Source organism: Prinia subflava, chromosome 1 (genome assembly GCF_021018805.1).
Source record: "Prinia subflava isolate CZ2003 ecotype Zambia chromosome 1, Cam_Psub_1.2, whole genome shotgun sequence".
NCBI lineage: Eukaryota > Metazoa > Chordata > Aves > Passeriformes > Cisticolidae > Prinia > Prinia subflava.
This window is the reverse complement of record NC_086247.1, coordinates 66,179,441-66,199,054: the sequence shown is the minus strand read 5'-3', so window position 1 is coordinate 66,199,054 and position 19,614 is coordinate 66,179,441. Positions and strand designations below refer to the sequence as shown.

At 43.5% G+C, this 19,614-nt stretch overlaps 1 protein-coding gene across 3 annotated transcripts in view; it reads right to left on the bottom strand.

Moving 5' to 3' along the window:
* EPB41L4B (erythrocyte membrane protein band 4.1 like 4B) overlaps positions 1-16,661 on the bottom strand; it is a 169,367-nt gene extending 152,706 nt beyond the window's left edge. For all 3 annotated transcript variants that reach the window (XM_063398915.1, XM_063398925.1, XM_063398935.1), the window contains exon 1: positions 16,348-16,661. In XM_063398915.1, coding sequence (XP_063254985.1) covers positions 16,348-16,647 — 300 coding nt within the window. In that variant the 5' untranslated portion in view covers positions 16,648-16,661. The remainder of the gene's footprint in view (positions 1-16,347) is intronic.
* Positions 16,662-19,614: the final 2,953 nt, after the last annotated feature.

Sequence of the window (19,614 nt, the reverse complement as noted above, 5' to 3'; positions counted from 1 at the left end):
GCAGTGTTTCAGATCCTCTTTTGGCCAGTATAGAACTCAAACATTTGCTCTCCAAATACAACGGCAATAGTTTGCAGGGGCTTTCCAGACAAAAATCTGTACAGAGGAATACTATGGGCACAGAAAGAGCCATCCAGAACTGTACCAAGAAGCCTGACAGGGCAACCTTACTGAAGCTGTTGAGTGCATTGGTACTCTACCAAACCCACCTACCCCCATAATTCTGCTAGAGATAACCATTTCCTGCACACCACCACACCTACACCCCTACCTCAGGCACTGCAGCCTAGTGTCTGCCATGGTTTAAGCTCATGTCTGGTTATTGAGCAGACCCTTCTGTCAGTTTAGTCACAGAGCGAGACAGCTAAAGGCAATAACATCTCAGGCAATCCCCCATAATCTTTCCTGCAGCAGTTTATCAGAGCCTCAAGTCTCCTGTCCAGATGGGGATAACAGACATTGTCACCTCACTAACCAGACAGTGTAACACCTCCAAAGATGCTTTGGGAGTATCACAAGAGGAGCAGCAAATGCCTGCACCTTAAAATAAACAAATAATAATTTTTAAAAATCAGATATTAAATTGGAAACCTTCACCCATGAACATTAAAACCAACACTTCCCATCTCTGGTTAGCATCATCCTTTAGGTTTTCCAGATCCAAGTTTATCTCCCTCACCCCGAAGCTGCAGCACAACAGCCCTGACTGTAAATGGATGCAGGCATGCATGTACACAAAGAAGCACCAGATGGCCTGGGAACTCTGTTTTCTTTAGCATTTTGAAAACAAGATTTATCCCACAAGCCATCAAAAGCACACAGCTGCTTAGTCATAAGAAAGAAAATCCTGAAACAAATTTTTTTCTTGGTTTTCCCCTCAAAAAAAAAAAGTTTATTCAAATGTTTAAAATAGTTATCATTCCAGTAGAAACCTGTCATTCTAATGTAACTTATGTACTTGAAAGTAAAAGGATATTTTCCACTGGAACACTTTCAGCATGATTCAGACTCATCCATTTGTTCTTTCAAGACAAATAATCTTCCACCTGCCTCTTAAAAAGCATTGATTTAGACCATGCTCTTAAACAAAGCTTCCTTCCATAAATGCCGTAATTTAATAGTAAACCTTAAAAGGTTAATTTGGAAAATGTAACATGAAGTCAAATTCATCCACAGTCTACTTTCTAAGTGAGAGACTAAACTAAAAATCATTAAGGTATTAGAAATGGAAAGATAAAATGTAATTGACATTTATTCACAATTAAGAATTACTGAATCTGTAGTAGCAAAACCCATTTCTGAAATATCTAGAAATAGAGAGCTACAATTAAACTCAGACCGCTTGAATTTTATGTATCCCTGATAGATTAGAAACCCAGGCTCTGCTCAATGCAGCAGTCATTTTCCCTGAACAGCAGTTTCCTTCCACCTCCCTACAGCCAGCCTTAAAGGGATAAGGGATGCATTCCTTATCTGGATATCACAGGGTATCCTGATCAAATAAGGACCCTAAGACAACCTTTTCAGTCCTGTTACCATTTGAAACTCCACTGGTGAAGCCTAGACAGAGGTGACTTTCTCTAAAATTCCTAGTGTCTTTCTAAATTCAGTATCAGCTTTGTTACTCTTATCAACTCTAGCTCTCTGTTAGATTCTGAAAATAAAAAAACTAGAGACAGCTGGGTCCAGTCAACAAAGGATTAAATATTAGCAGCATAAATTATACCACTCATCATGATCTCAAGAAAATTGTCTCATAAAACAAGTCTAACTTCTTCCTCCATAAAACTACACTGTTATTTGATTACAGCAATAAGAAACCTTAGATAAATTTCTGCAAGATCTCTGACTTTGGAACAGATGAGCTCTTGCAGGTCTAGCTTGAGCCACGTGCCACAATTTCTGTCACTGAACAACATGACTGCAGCACCCAAGCACTTATTTCTTCTGCACACTAGCCTGTCTTTGGTGGGGCAGGCCAGGAACACTCAATGACCAAGGTATGAGAGCACCAAATACATGAATTAATCCATTCCTAAAGTGATTACTTAGACCCTCATGGCCCAACTCAACAACACAGGCTGCTGCAGAACTTTAAAGAGCTCATGTGCCCCCTGTCTGCTACTTGACCCTTTACTTATGCCATACTTTTAACAAATTTCTGACATTCAATGCTGCAAATACCTTTTTCTTTTCTCCACAATGAAACATCCCTGGGTCTGATCCCTGGCCTGGCTTTCAGCACAGCCCCAGTAAAAGCTGAAAGGGCAGATGTCTGTCTACAGCACCATGATGGGATGAGAAGCCAAGAACTGTTTCAAATTAAACTGACCACAAAGCACTCACACTCTCAAAACACAGCTGATGAGTCTGACAGAAGCAAGCATAAGCATTCCTAAAATAGATGTCTGTAGTTCACAAGAGGCAGATTTTTTAAAAAAATTAATCACGAAGGGAAAGGAGGAAACCAGCCAGCAAGAAGCACTGTCAGTGCAACCCTGAAGTGTTCTGCTCACAGTCACTCACCAGTTTTCCCTGGGAGGGAACTAATAAAATTACTCCTGCTGAACAAAACTGGCACAGTAGCAGGAGATGATGGGCCTTGTTGGTTGTACATACTGATTTACAAATCCTGGGGATGCAGAACTGCACCAACACACTGTAGCTGAAGTCAGTGGAATCACAGGTCACACAGAGAGGAAGGTGAGTTTCACTTACACTCACTAGGTCAAAGACAGTGCCCTGACTTTCAGCAGCACTTCAAGAACCTTGGTATAACAACAGAAAAATAATGGACTGTGACCTCTCAGTGCAATGTTACAGCCAAGAAAACAAACAAGGGAACATTAGGTAAGAAGTAATGCCATTTCACATAACATTCAGCAAACCCTTATAATACAACATTGCTGTGTTCAGCTCAAATGTCTGCACATTATTCACAAAGTCAGAAAAAAGCTATAAACAATATTTCTAAGCCTGAAAAGCATCTGTAAATATTTCTTTTAATCTACTTAGAAACAGACAAGACTAAGAGGTGGCATGTGTATGGATTTTACATACCTGCATGCGGAGAATATTTTTCCCCATAGTTCCATGACTTTTTGTTGCCTGCCTGCTCAAGTACCAAGACGGGATAATAGAGACCATAAAAATATCAGATACAATAAAAGACCAATTATTATACTGACAAGTCCACATGCAACATGAATAAGTAACGGCTTCTCATTTAAGACTCAAAGACAGATAAACTAATGAGATCCAAGGAGATCATTATTGGTAAAAAAGTGACAGCTTAAAACACATTCATGGAAGAAGTTCTAGAGACTGATTAGGGAAGGGGAACAGATTAAGTGCTCACAATGACCCTTTCTGACCTGAAACAAATCTACAGATCCTATTTATTTACAAGCCATCCACATGACTCTCTCCAATATAGAGAGTGATAGAAGAAATTATGTCTAGGAGAATTGTCAGCTGACTTCCATTAAACATCATCCTAACAGCCTAAACAAAGGACGTTAAAAAGAGGAAAAAATGGGAACAGAGACAGCTGGGACATCTGCTAACCACTAATGCAAGGTAAATTTTCTTAGCAAATGCAGTAGCTTGATCAGAAGTGGTGGTGAAGTAGACAGTTTTTTTGGGGGTGAGTGGGGTCGAAGTAAAAACATGTAACAATCACCAGTGATTTTCTGCACATATTCGATTATAATAATTTCCTTTGAAAAATAATTATGTGTAAAAACAAGGAGTTCTGTTAGTATGTGTAAATTTGTAATCCTTTAGTCAGGCCTTTAGAACAATGTCCCTCCCTATTCCAGTACAAAAGGAAAACGTACATCATAAATCCTAGCCACCTCAAACAAATTCCATTTCCTACTGCCACCAGGAACCAGCAGCCTCACAATGGCTTTTGAGATACAAAAGGTGCTTTAACTAACACCATAAATTCATTTAGATATGAAACCAAAGGTGCAGGCTTGTCCTATGTTCCATTTCTGCATTTATAACCCATCCTTTAGCAGTAAAACCACCCCAAGTTTATTAGTACTGCGGGTTACATCCATGTACAAGACAGAAACAGAAGTATACTCCAAAACATGAATTTTCATTGTAGAACCACAGAGTCATTAAGGTTGGAAAAGACCTCTGATATCAAGTGCTAACACTAACCTAGCATTGCCAGGTCCACCACATGTATCTAAGCACACATTTACATATTTTTTGAATGCTTCCTGGTATGGTGATTCCACCACCTCCCCAGGTAGCCCATTACAATGCTTGACAACCCTTCCAGAAAGGACATTTTTCCCAACATCAAATCTAAACATCTCCTGGCACAACCTGAGGCCATTTCTTCTTGTCCTATCACTTGTTACCTGGAAGAAGAGACTGACCCCCACCTGCCTACACCCTCCTTTCAGGCAGCTGTGGAGCAGTAAGGTCCCCCTGAATCTTCTAGAACATCATCCCTAAACCCAGCCCTGGTCCATCTCTCAGGGAGCTTCCACTACCATCTCTGCAGAGGGAGAGATTACTCAAGTTTGGCATTTCACTTTCCAAGCAAAGCAGAGGAAGTGGTCACATTCTGTCCCTCCAGAACCGCGGTGAATTCATGTTTTGCTTTCAGAGACATGTTTTCAGCACCACAAACTGGATCTGGATCACACAGGGTCAGGCAACTATCTGCTGTTTGCAGTGTGCACTTTCACACGATGCACAAGACACAAGAAACAAAAGAACTTCGCCCTCCACCTCACCTGTATCAGCTCTGCAATGCAGACAGACAACTGCACCATTTAAGAAACCAGTACAAAAAAAAAGTAGCTTCTAAGACTCAAAAGAAAAACTGGGAGAAAAGCTTCCTTCCCATATAAAGGGTGTTGGAGTCTAATCCAAAACTTGTTCAAGGAAAGCAGGCAGTGCTGCTCAGAGAGCTGCTGTCTGTAGGGAGAGCTGCTCAGGCCTGAAGCTTTTCACAGGATCTATATTTGCTGGCTCCCACAAGTCATTTAATGCTGCCCCAGTCTTGACAGCCTTATCTCATTAATGAGGTTAATGCATATACAATAAAGAGGAATTCATATTCTTTAAATGTTTCCCTATTTCTCTCACAACCTTACCAGTTGTTTGCCCTGTAGCTTGCAAGAAACAACTTTATTGAAGATTTTGGTATTATGTAAAAGCTCCATCTGCCTTAAATTAAGAAGTAACTTTTGATCTCAGTAAACAGTAAGGTGCCTCACAGAATACAAAATAAACAAAGCCCATTTTGAGGGCTATCCTTCAAGCCAGCACTTGCAGTGCAGCTTTCCCCCTTCTCAACAACTCCTGAAAGTCACAGCAAGCTCACACAGAGGTGTCACACAGAGGTTCTTCAGACTATTTTCTCTTCCTAGAAAGCTTCCAGCATACGGCTCACTGAAACAGCTGGGAAAGTTCTCCCCTCCTGGCATTACACAAATGTTGAGAAACTGGCAGCTTTTACAGTGAAAAATCTGCTTTCTGAAACAGAATTTGGATGAACAGTATTTTCTGTTTACGAAAGAGAATATCTTTCTGCTTTGTTTGACAATTTTTCAAGATTCTGATCATACTGGAAATGCTATCATTTCCAGTCAAAGTGAGTTGAAATTCTTCAAGAAGAAACCATCCTATCAGTAGCTAATATAATAACATTATACTAGGGGGATGAAATAATGGTATGCTTTCCTGACCATAACAATGTTGTTAATGCAAAATGTTTGCTGAAACAGATGAACTTTTTTTTTAACAGAGTAAGTTTTATGATCAAACCACAGATCAAAATATGCTGTGTGTTTAAGTGAAAATACATCAAAATCCAAGTACATGAACTGTAAAATGAGAATATCTGCTGGCAAATTTCAATAGCAGCAAACAAAACCCACTTGTTTTTGTTTCACAGCACTGAATTTTTCTATTCCCACTCCCTTCTGAGAAATGCAGTCATCAACTTAGGCCTATTTTTTTGCTAATATACAGACAAATGCTCCAACTCCTTCCTCATTTTTTCCATCTTTAAAGTAAACATCTTTATTTTATAAAGCCAGAAATGACACATCAGGAAAGTTTCACTACAGGATAAATTTTAATGCAAATAATGCATCAATATACTACACAGGAAAAAAAAACCAATTGTAAGTAATATCAACAAGAGGGGATGGCTTAGAGAATTCAAGGGAAAAGATGAAGGCAGTGGGTAAAAAACTTCATCTTGTTTTCCACTCTAAATTTTAAGAATATTGTATAAAATATTTTTTGTTGAGATTATTTCCTCATAGATTGACCTCCCAAAATATATTACACACCTTTCATGAAGTAAACCCCTTTATATAAAGAAAAATTCCTCTCCAAGTGCCTACTGTTTGTAACAGTTTTGAGTTCTGATGCCCCAAAGGCTCACCAGTTTTCACACCTAAAAACAAGGAGCTTGATTTTATAAGTTTTGAAACAGTTCATTGAACAAAGAAAATGTGAAATATCGTTGTATGAGAAGAAGGGAGTGAAGGGAGACAGAGCACACAAACAGGTTGATAACAGCTTAAGCAATCAGCTTAAAGGAGAAAGGGAAAAGTGCTACATCAACATTTAATGGCTTCACTGGCCTCTGTAAAAGGAATCAGTGGTCTCTGCTGTCTTAGTAAGCAAGTTCCCCCATCAAAATTAACATCTTCTAATTAACTGGAAGTCAAGAACAAAACTCCAACGTGCTGCTGAGAGCTGCATGCAGAATTAATAGTGCCAGAGAGATGCTGGGTGTTCCCAGCCCCAGCTCACAGCGTGACCTGGGCCCACTTGAGACAGTCGGAGCGGGGCTGGAAATGCTCCTCCTCAGGGAATGGGGATGCCAGCCACAAAAAAAAACATTTCCTGTCACCCTCTCTCCATTGCTGAACAGCAGGGAAAGACACTAAATCAAACCCAGCAACATGAAACAGCAGGAAGAGGGAGGAAAAGAAATTAAGTCTTTTGCACAATGAAGTTATATTGTTACACTATTAAATCAGCTCCTTCCTCCACAGAGCTACAGCAGGATGTCTGAATTCACATCAATTTCCATCGGCATCCAAAGACCAAAAACTGAGAGAAAAGTGGATGCTGCCCACTGGACCTGACACTTGCAGGGTGCTGCCCCTCCTAGCGATACGACCTACTTTGAAGAATACCACTGCTCTTCACTTATTTGCTTAATTCAAAGAGATAACAGACTCATCATTCATCATCTCTCAAAGCAAAGCACTCATGGAAGGTTCATTATTCGGGAAGAATTTCCACTCAGTAAGGAGCTTGAATATAAAACCTCCACACTGAGGAGCAGCATCTCTGCTGAATAGTGATCTTTATTGCAACACAACGATTGCACTGAACGCTGGTGTGTTCAGACCTGCGTACAAAAATGGGAGTGCTTGAGTTTGGTCTTTTTACATAAATGTAAGCTCTTAATTTAAACTGTTATCATAGATCCAGGAACTGCTAACAAGGTATGAAAGAGATTTGTTTAAATGACAGAAAGCATCCTTGATCAATCCTGGATGGAAACAAGGAGAAGGAAAAAATTTCACAGGACTGCTCCTTCTCTCAGAAAATTTGGAAAATATTCACTTGCACAGTTAATGCAGGTAACCTCTGGACCTCATACCAACAAGAGAGATGTGATGCAGTTAGCCTGTTAATATTACTTATCAAAATTAAAGTGAGAATTTGTTCAGAACCTGGGATAATTTTAAAGCTTAACAAAGAAAACTGATATTGTTTATCATCCAACACATAACCTACAAGACCTCACACAGTGAAATGCACACAATAGGAAACTTTAAACTTAAAAATGGGAGGCAGCATCCTTGTTTAGTCTCAGTTGAGGACAAAAAAGAAACAGTTTTTCCCAGTCAAGACTGCTACATTACAAAAATCCTCTCAAGCCCACATTTATTTTAGATATATATGTATATATATACATAACATATCAATGCAAATAAGACATACAATCAATTACTAGTGCTACAAAGAACTACTTAGAAAAGCATTATTTTCAAACAGCCACAAAAGAATGCTCATAAGTTATTCATTGAAATAATGCTGCAGTCTAGAATAATTTAATTACAGGTCACAATTCATAAATGGTAACACTGCTTTTCTAACTGTATATTTGATACCACTATGTTCATCTAAAGTGAAGTTCTTCAAAAGAAAGTACCAATATTCTCCACATATTTGTGTAGAGTTATTTGTAATATTTCACAAACATTAAACTAGTTCTTCTATTAGTATTTTCAGTCCCTTATCATACAAACTGTACCACATATATTGAGACAATGAAATACAGGAAAAAAAAAGTATTTGTTAGCATACTTAAAGAAAAAAAAGGGAAGGGGAAAAAAAAAAAGACAGCATTTGGTATTTGTTTGGATAAACTATCTGTGGTTCCATAACAACAAGGAAGGGAAACAATCTGAATCTGTACAGATCAAAACCAAACAGCCAACATAAATTAACTCTTAATATTTTTCATGCTTCATAGCTGGAGTCTGAGTCTGTAGCTTCAACAAATATTTCAAAATAATCTCATCACAATATAGGTAACGGTCCAGGACACATTTAAATTGATGCATAGAAAACAAATGGAAATAGTAAGTCAAATGAAGAGCAGATGGTCACTCTAAACACTTCATTACCCTCCAACCTTTTTATTTCTAATGCAGAAAAAATAAAAGAATATTAACCAAAGTCTACATTGGAAAACAAGTACTAAAAACCTCCTGTTTCTCAAGTATTTAAAATACTAACTCAGAAACACTCTACATACTGCTAGCAGCTGTTGAGTTCATCCTTCTAGCAAAAAATAATTTGTACTTATTCTTCTATTTACTTTACAAAGAGCCTACAAACTCAACGATGTGTATGTTCTCCTTTCTTCTCTCTACTCCTGCCCACATCACTTGATTTTTCAGGTCCATTTTTGCTATCTCACGTGAAACTATATATTTTTAAAGTATGGAGGGTTAACCTTTGAATTAATTATTTCACTGACAGCTACCAGTGTTTCCCTGATGTCAGCTCTAGAGATGCTCACACCAAGCTGTCCTCGACCTGCACCATTTCTGCCCTGGCACACAGGGCCCGTGGGTGAGTCAAGCTGGCTGAATGAGCTCCGAGACAGCCACAGACTCATGGCCACAGCCGAGAAATTGAATTTTCCTGGGGGAGGAGCAGGACTGAGGAGCGTTTCAAATGTCTGTCAACTGCAGAAAGACACAGAAATTTTCTAAACTACTAAGAGGGAATAGGACAGAGAACTGTGCTCAAGCCCCAAACCAGAAGGGAGCAGACCTCTAATACTCTTTAAAGTGCCTCCCAGAAGAGATCCCTCACAGTTTGTGTAGCCAGCTGCTCCTGGGAGGAAAATAAAACTACTTTTACAGACTAGGAAAACAGTCACGTAAAGGAAAACCCACAAAACTAAAAGAAATTTGCTCTTATTAAAAAGGAAATTCATTAGGTATCATGCTAGTAATACAGATGATATCCACACAGAAAGAGCATAGATAATTGCTCAAGGAAGAGACTGCAAATGAAAAGGGAGAGTTGAAACAGTTGGGAATTTAACAACAGAAGCCCTGAATAGCAAAACAGACTTATGCTTGAGGAAGGTGAGACACTATACAAGGCCAGCCTCTCAGAGAAAGCTACATAAAAAAGGTATTTACAGAGGCACTACAAATAGGAGCACAAGGAATTGCATGAAGACAAAGCATGTGCAGAGAACCAGGAGTAGAGATAGCTGTCCCCTTTCTGCTCCAGAAAAGAAACAGACGAACAAAATAGCCCTTACTTTATATATAGTTATACAGTTATATATATATAGTCTCTTCACTTTTTTCTTCCTGTACCACCTTCTGCAATCCAAACAAAACTAGTCCTCTGCTTGCTGTTATATGTACTGCACTTCCAAAGTCTCTTTGCTCCTATTTCTTGCCACATAGGAACTTTTTAAATGCCCAGATGTTCTGTTTGCTCTTCAGGACTCCTACTAAGAGCCTGAAGCTACAGGCTTGCCACCCAGCACTATAGGCTAGAACAGAACCACTGGAACAAAACCCCAAGACATATCAGATGTACATTGTTGACAAGGAAGTTCTGTATTGTCACACTGTTCTGTAAGTTTCCTTCTTACAGACCCTGTCCCCTCAAATCCATGGTGGTTCTCAAAGTTTCTCCAAGGTTTGCTACTGGATAGGTAAGCCCAGTGCAAACATCTACCATGAAATGCATTTTTGTGCCAATAAACAAAAGCCACACTGACATTTCACATGGTTACTCTCCTAAGCATAGCTGTCTTCTAGTCCACTGCAAAAAGGCTTCTGAAGGAATGCATACAACAACCTTATCTTCTCCCCATCTCTCCAAACACATAAGCTCTCCATCAGCGAATTAGTACAAGGTATCTTGCTTTTGCATTCATCACTGGCTTTCCCCCCTTCCCTGGTTGTCAACTCTCTGCAGCAGCACTCCTGTCATCCTGTCTATCTGTATTACACTGAAAAATTCTATTGGTTTTCATTAATAACTAATGGAACTCACAAGCACGATTTCTCTTACATATGCCAAAACAAAACGCTGCTTTTCGTCTCCTGCACTCCCTTTTCTACTATGTTTCTTTAATCTGCTGTAGATTTACTGGGGCAAGCACATCAAGGGCCAAAAATTCCCTCTTCTCTCTCAAGAGCCTAATATCATGCATTTCTGAAGCATGGCTGCAGTCACGTATGCACACCCCATCTCATTTCTGTCTCTCTGGAGCTGGGCATGTTCCTGATTCTGTATGTGATTGTACTATGAATGTCTCTCACACACCTTCAGTACACGCTGCAGCAATGCATCAAGGCATATGGAACAGGGATAACATAATTAAAGGTTATTACCAGCAGACAACACATTGAGTCCTAGCTGCAGCTGCTTAATCAGAGCTGTAAGGTACTCAAAAGGCTTCAAAACGTGAACTGAAGAAGCAAAAATATCCAATCTCTTCTACCAACAGAGCCTGATCAGTTTATAAAGGAAATTACTGGTGCTGGTGCTCACAGGAGCTCATGAACGTGAGAGGCCTTTCCCTTTCTAGCGTTGCAAATATGCTTTTAACATTTTTCCGCAAGTACTCTAATTTTATGTTGTACAAAGGTAACTCCTGCATAAAGAAGGCATATTACCAATTTTATAGCTGATAAAAGCTTTAAAGAATTTATTAAAAATCACATTACTCCTCTGATTCAGTATATGTGTTGGAGGGGGATATATGTGTGTGTAACTCCTTAGTTAGGAAACTCCAGAGCATGATCTGAATCCAAGTATGTACATGCATATTAGTGCATTCCTCTAGAGTTAATATTCATGAAACATTATTTCATGTCATGTGTGATATGAAAGAAAGAAAAAATTTGTTGCACTTCCCTCCTGATATTTATAACTTTATCAAGTCAAATACACTAACCAATAAAACTGAGACGGCTGCTCAAGAGTTAATTTAACATTTATATTTGATGTAAGCATAGAGGCCAGACAGCAATTTTTGCTATGTTCAAGTTACCCCAATAAGAAAAGAATACAACACATAGCAGATCAGAGATTAGACAACAGTATTGAAGAACATTTACTATTCCTATCCTGAAGTGTTTCCATAGCAGCCAAAACAATTATTAAAACAGATACACGAAAAAGGAAGGCAAAGAAATAATGCAAAAGCCATTCATCTGAAAACAATTTACAGATTTGAAGAGTTATATTTGAGTTCTTGATTAATGTAATCCTTAAACTTTACATGCTTTCTAATCCATGACACAAGTCTTTGTAATGGTGTTCACAGCAGCAGAGGAATTTATCAGAGCAAGAAGATTTTTAGAAAGAAGTATTTATAACAGACAACATGCTGACTGCTTTGGATTCACATCACAGAAAATGTAAGGTATCTTAGATCTGCTTTGCAGGTTGAGGATTTTCATGGTGGAAGAAGCTTACCATTTGCTTCTCCTTTTATCCCACTTAAGACTACAGCAAGCCAAGAACACTCTACAAATGTTCATTCTCCTCCTGCCCTCCCACAATTTATCAGAAAATACAGTTTTCAACAGCATGAAGTGACATTAATTTCTGCTACTCTGGACAGTCCCACTGAATAGCCATCTTTCATACCTGCCCTTTAAGTTTTCATAAGATGCACCTAATTAAAAATCAAACACTCAGTTTTTAGAAATGTCAGCCATCACGTCTTAGTGTTAAGAAAAATCTGGCTTTTTGGCTTTATCTGAAAGCCATCTATGTATTAACTAGCAGGCACCATCACTGCCTAAATGTCAATGCTCTCTCCTTGCATTCTTTCTGTAAGGACACAGCATCACCTACAACCAGTTTTTCTTTCATTAAAGTCACGAGTCCTCCAGAGAAACAGAGGCAGGACTGTTTTGGCAACAGCAGGCAAGTGGCCTTCCATCTACCTACAACCAAGCTGCAAACTCTGACCAGGTAATAGCCTCCAGTGTGAGTGTGCAACACAGAAGATACTAAACAGGTTTCCAGTGGTTAAAAGAAATACACAGACAGCTATGTGTGAGGGAGGAGGGATGGCTTCTAATGGAAGCGTTTTTCTCCTTGTGTCAGTTCTCATCACTGGATTTCAGATGAGCAGACACGTGGTGTTAGGTCAAGAAGAAGTAATGACACCATTTATGTTCCCCTTCCCATGGGAAATCACCCCATGGCAACAGAACTGGTCACTGCCACTCACTCCTGTATAACAGATCCAACCTTAATAGCATCGCACATTCAATAGAGGGCCCCGAGGAGCTTGTGGGTTTAAAAAGCCATCCGGTGCATTATTCTGTTCAGAAAGAATACTTTTAAAGTACATGGTTCTTGCCGTAAGAGTGAAGGAAAAAGCCAGCATCATTAAGCAATCCTTGAAATTTCATGCAAGAAGCTGAGTATAGAAACCATTATCCAGGGGTATCTGCAGTGCTCAGAATAATCTTCTGTTGACATTTGTGTGGGGGCAGCTGGGTAGGAAACAAGTTTGTGAAAGCCAGAGAACACCTACAAATGAAAGAGTACACAGCACGTAGAAGGGCAGGCTGGCAGATGGGGTAGTCTAAGGGCAGAGCACACACAGTAAAAAGAATAAAGTGCAAATGCCTCAACAGAAAGAGGGTGTGGAAGCACAGATCAAGAAGAAAGATGACTCTAGTTCACTACTGCTATACAGCCTAGAGAAGAATGAGCTGAGGAAGAACTTGGAGATCAGAGTACATCTCTGCTTCTCTTACCACCATAAACGGACAAGAATTTACAAGAACGTGTACTTTCTGATACAGACACTATCACACAAATTATAACTTTAACCACAAAGACAGTTACCGATTTACTGATGCAGGGTTTATTTTTCCAACAGCCCCTACCTATAAGAAAGCACTGTGGCAGAACATGATACATTTAACTTGGGCAAAAGTTTCAGGATTTCAGTCTTATTGGAATATTTTTAAAAAATAAAACAATAACTAAAAAAAAAAAAAAAGCCCTGAACCTTTTTTCTGTGTATATAGCTAGTTTTCCTCCAATCATGTCTTTTCTGTCATTCCTCCACATAAGCAAATACACTCACAGTCTTTGAAATACAATAAACCTTTCAATTACTACTAAACAAAGTCTTAGAGATAGCCTAAAAAGTTGTAGCTACAAGAGTATTGTATTCTAATATCAACAAGTTCCTTTTTCAACTAGAAAGGCAAGAGGGATGCAATGTCAGCATGAAGAACACATTTTATAGATGCCAGTATCTCCTGAAATAAGTGCTTGCAAACACAATCAGCAGCAGAGTGAAATCTTCTGCAATCATCTCTGTACTTGACTTCATGAGTAAGCTGCTCATTGGTGATGAAGCCCACATTCCCTCCTTTTGATAAAATTGGAGCTGAAATGAAAGAAAGCACCATACACTTTTTTTTTTAAGAGATGCTATTCAATTCATTCAGCTTAACCAGTCCCCTACCTCAACTTCTGAGTATTAAAGCACGTTCTCTTTCACGCCCTATTCCCATAAAATCTAGACCTGCAAAGCTCAGAGAAACTTTACTGATCAATTTCTATAAATGGTGCAATGCCTCTTTCAGTTTTTCTAACTCTCAGTGTGGGTGTTACTTTCTGTGAAAAAAAGAAAAAAAACCCATGAGGAATAGATATGTAATTCAACAGCACAGTTTTTAATCCTCAAAACACTGACAGCTATTACATGCTCCAAAGTCCTCCACCAGTCTAGGGATTTGGGTGAAAAAAAGGCAACTTCTTACTCTGTCTTTGGACAGCTGAGCTACAACCACCACATGTGTAGCTCACATTCTGAGAGCACTGGCAAGTCTAAGCTTCATTTGAAGGTCAATTCAAGCAAGAATGCTCCACAGCTTCTTTACTGGACCAAGCAGATATATCCATATTTTCAGCATTCAAGGACTAAGAGTGTCACTGCCTCACTTTCTGATCCTACAAATCCTCAGACTGTTTTAAACAGGCTCTACAGCAAAATCTGACCTTTGATAAATCAGAGTATAATTTTAAACAAAATATTTACCAAGCTTATTGACACAGACCTCTATAAGTAAACTCTTAGCACACTGAAAACAATCAAGTCTACTTTCTAAAAGATTTGTTTTGAGATGCTAAGAGGAGTGCAGCAAGTTGTGAAGGAGATGTGAGGAAAGGAAATATATTAGCATTTCAAATATCTGGAAATGTGTGATGTAGCCTGTAGGCAAGGGAGGCCTGATAATGCTGCAGCAAGTATCTCTAGGTGGCTCCGTTCACATACTTCTGTATTCACTTGTAAGAGTCTTACTCAATCTTTTCTGTTTCTTTTAAGCAGAAACAATAGGGCTGCCAAATTCCATGTTTTAGTGAAATGATGCCAATATATACAGATGACAGCTAATATGAAAGGCACCTAACAGGAGTCTAAAGGTACTCTGAAAAAAACTCTTTTATACTGCTGGAGACTAAAGCAGTGCACAATTTCTCACGTTGTTACATACACTATTACTAAGTTCTCCCACCTGTTTTTGGAGAACAAGCTTAATGGCTGGTGACTATTTAGGTTGAAATGGAAAGAAGATTAAATGTTCTTCAAACATGATAAGCTTCCGTACTATTTCATGAGAAACTTGGGTTTCAAGGCGGAGGGAAAAGGTCAGAAAAAAAAAAAATTGGTGGTGAGTATTTAGCAGCTGTGAGGAATGAAAAAAAACAAAACTGCAAATTACCGATACACACCGCACAGCTGCCTTTAGGAGAGATAAAAGGACACACAGGGGGCTTTGGGGATGCTGAAACACCTACAACCGCGGCCAAATCTCAGCGAGCAGGCACAGACATCACACGCACAGCCCCGCAGGCCAGCACCGTCCCTTCCTCATTCCTCCTGCACAGCGGCGGGAGGGGAGAAAGTTCAGCGCCGGCACCGCACCCGGGTCGGGCTGCACCCCCGGAGCCGCCCGGGCTCAGCCCTGACCCCGGCCCCGCACCTGGGCGCCACGGGACAGGGAGAGCGCCTCGGGCACCCCGGAGGACCCTTCAGATCGCCCCGGCAGCGGGGGCGGTGGGAAACAAGAACTAAGGAGAAGAAGGAGGCGGTGACCCCCCGGAGACCCCGCCGCGGCGGGGGCAGCGGTGCCTGGGGCCTCGCTGTCCCCGCGGCGCCACAGGTGCTGCGGGGCTGGGGGGGGCAGCCGCGGGGACAGCGAAGCCCCAGGCACCGCTGCCCCGCGGAGGCTCCATTCTCTCCCGCCTGGCACACCGCGGTGCCCCCATGGCCGGCGGTGCCGTCGGGCGGGCTCAGCGGGCAGCCCCCCGCACCAGCCGGGGAAAGGCACAGGTAGCACCCGGGGCCGGCCCCTCCCGGCGGGAGAGGCGCCGCGGAAGGCAGCGCTGCAAGGGGCTCTTTTCGGCCGCGCAGGGGAGGAGGAGAGCGGGTGCCCAGCTCCCCGCTGGCCCCCGGGAGAGGGAGGAAGGGCGCAGACGGCTCCCGGCAAGCAGGACGGGGGCGGGCGGCGGTCATGGCGGGGAGGCGCGCCGCGCACCTGGCGGCAGGTGCATGCAGGCGGGGACGGCGGCCAGGGCGCCCGCGGAGGGAAGGACGGAACCAGGCGGCTTTCCCGGCGAACGGCGCCTGTTGTGCGGCCGGGGGGGGGCACTCGCAGGTGCCCGTCGCCAGGGAGGGGGGACGATGCGGAGGAGGGGAGAGGGTAGCCGCAGGCAGCATTTCGTAGGCGGCGGAGGAAAGCGCACGCTACTCACCGGCAGCTCCACGCTGACTTCGGTCCCGTCCAGGAGAAGGACGCGGCACTGCAGCACCGGCTTGCTGCCGCCGGCCGCCGGGATGTGGACGGGCGCTCCGGCGCTGTGCACGACCCCTCCGGGGAGCGGCGAGGAGGGGAAGCCTCCCGAGCCGACGGCGGCGGCGGCCGCTCCTCGCAGCCCCCCGTCCCGCTCGTCCCCCTCGCCGCCGAGCCCACCTCGCCCGGCTCCGCGCCCAGCTCCTCGCCCGTAGCGCTGCATCGACCGCCGGCCAAAGGTCCTGCGCAGGAACCGCAGCATCCTGGGGGCGCCCTGCCCGGCCGCTCACACCCCCGAGCCCGCAGCTCCGCGCCCGGCCCCGCGGCGCCTCCCAGAGCAACGCAGCAGCGCCGCCCGCCGGGAGCCAGCCCGCGCCGGGCGCCGGCCGCGCCGCCCGCTCCGCCCTCTGCAGCGCCGCCCGGCAGCGGCACGGCGGGGCGGGGCGGACGCGGCCCCTCCCGCCGCCGCGCACCGGGCTGTGCCAGCGGGGTGTGCGGGCGGCGCGGCGGGCAGGGGGAGCTGCTGAGGCGGGCGGCGGGCCGCCACCTGCGGGGGAGGCCGGGGCGAGCGCGCCCAGCCGAGCCGCGCCGCTCCTCTCCAGAAACTGCCCGGCTCCTGAGCCGCTGGGGCGGTGTCTGCGCGACGGCAGCCCCTCGCCACCGCCCCCGTGCCGGTGGGGAGAGAAGCGGCGGGGACGAGGAGCCTCTTTCCCCGGGCGGCCCCTGCTTCGCGCCGAGCTCTCCGCGCTGCCCCCGCCCCGCGTCCCCCCCGCGCCCGTCTGCCGCTTCCGCCCCTTCGGACGGGCGGGAGAGGGACGGGGGAAGTTATTTGGAAATAAAAAAAGACGGGGGGGGGGGTGGAGAACTGTGCTCAGGCAGAAGGACGGCTCTCGCCTGTGTTGGAAGTGGCCGAAGCGGCGGATCCCGCCGGCAGGAGGAGGAGGAGGGCACCGCACCGCCTCTCCCGCCGCCGCCTACAGCCCCGTGCACAGACACGTCTGCCCGGTGCGTGGGAATGCCCCGCGTTTGCCTTTGCCATCAGCGCGGTCTGGTGGCTTAAGGAAGCCGCTGTGAGAACGTGGCCCCGTGGAAAACCAGACCCTCCCGACCGTCCCGGGGTTTTCATCCTTTTCGCTTCTGTAGCTGTGAGGAAGGAGTACGGGTTTGTTTATCTGTCACAGCAAATCCATAGGTACAAATGCTGTCACGGTCACTCTGCCAAAAAGTTAAATATTTATGTATTCTGGCTCGGGTGGGAGCGTTTTTGCTGAATTGCTACGTATAAAATATTGGACTTATGAATCATGTCTTGCAGAAACAATCAGTGAGGCTAATTCTGTCAGCCTGTGGTCAGATGTGATCTGAAGAGCTGTGAACTGAAATAATTTGCTGCTTCTGAAGTGTGGGTTTGGGCTTTTTTTCTGCTGTGAATTTCTTAACCTCACTTCCAGGCCCGTTTGCACAAGCATTGTCCTATTAGGTATTCAGAAAGCCTGCCAAAATGTCTCAGCTTGTCATTTTTTATTGAGACTTGATAGTATTAGGTAACTGCCTGCTGCTTCTGCATCCTTTTCCATGTTCCTTCAATGCCCTGGATCAGGTCTTGAAGTGTCTCATCAGCCAAGACCGTCACTAAAACTGCATGATCTTTGGCAAAGATCTACCCGCAGCCCTTCTGCACTTTATGGCTGCATAAAAGAGCTTTTATAGAAACAGAGTGGAAAGGTGCTAATCTCTGCCTGCTAATGCTCACAATCAAATGTAGACTCTTATTACAGATTATGAGGTTTTTTCCATTTTTTTTCCTTGAATTAGGAGCAGAATTTCAATTTTCTTTCAGATCCTGAATAGTACAGCATACCTTGGGGTTCTTTCACTGCTTTGAACACTGTGACTATATCCCAGTCCCATAAAGCTCGTTTGCATATCACAAGCAGCCCAATTTATCTTAAGAGTTGGAAATTCACCAAAATACTCTTGTCTCTTGAGGGAGCTACAGCAAAGCTGGTGCAAAGGAGAGTGGGGTGGAAGAGAGGTCTTGCATCACTTGGGACTGGACTGGCAAAAAACCAAGCAAACCCTTTGCCACGCTAAAAATCTTTTTTATTCTGAAGCTGTGAGGCTTCAGCCCTTTGTCTCTTTCAACTTCTGTCATGGAAACAGAAGCCTGGTATTTTAAAATGCAGAGACGTGGGCTTGCTTGACTTACATTAGCAGCACACCTGATACAGGCCGATGGCCATACCCCAGAGGCAGCCCTGCATTTACAGAGAGAGCTGCCACAGAGATGCTGAGGTCCCATTAAGGCTCATGTTAAGAAATACAAGGTAATGCTCAAAGTAAAGGATCTTTTAGAAGGAGCTGGTGGTGGGAGGAAATAAAGCTGGTTCCTTAGTACCCAGCCTCTCTTGGAGTAAAACAATTCCACTGTTATTTTGTCTCATGTTACCAGCAGAGCTATCTTTAGCCATGAAACAAAAACCTTGAGCAACAGTGGTACTGAGGATGCCTTGAGAAGCATTTAAACTAGCATTTATATTCCGATTTCTGCATATATGTTTCACCCATCTACATCCTCTCTCCATTTTCAGATGGACAGGCCCTGAAGGGGTTTGGTTTGTTGGCACCTGTCCTGCAGTCCCTCCTCAGAGTGCCTGCAACTTGCTTGCTTTCCAATGAGAGACACAAGCCGAAACTGCCCTGGTCCTCATCTGTACTGTAGTTAAGGGCATTTTCTCTAAATCTTTATCGAAATAGCGTTCCACTGCAATATCGACCTCCCAGGGAGTACTCCAGTCTCTGCTGGAAGCCATGATTTGGTTACTGCCACAGGAAAGGCGGGGACCTAGGCAAACCAATTTTCCTAACCCATACTGAAGTTCTGGTAGCAATCCCTGCAAGTAACCAGTCCTACCCATGGCTTTGCCATGGTGCTGAGCAGTGTGTAAGTGGGGCATTTACCGAAGTCCTTCCTGACCCTGGGAAAGCAGCAGCAAGATGGGGAATTTCTAACCATTGGAGCCCCTGTTGCTGCTTGTAGATAAATAACTACATAAAAGTTTTATAGGCACTTTATTCTTGCTCTTTCATTCAGTGTTTTGGTTTTGTTCAAATCTTGTCTGGAAGCTTTTGGAAAGCTTGGAAATGGAGGCAACCATGTCATAGGGATGGAGGAGCAAAGCTATTGACAGTTCTTTGAAGAGACTTCTGCACAGGGCATGCCTTGGAC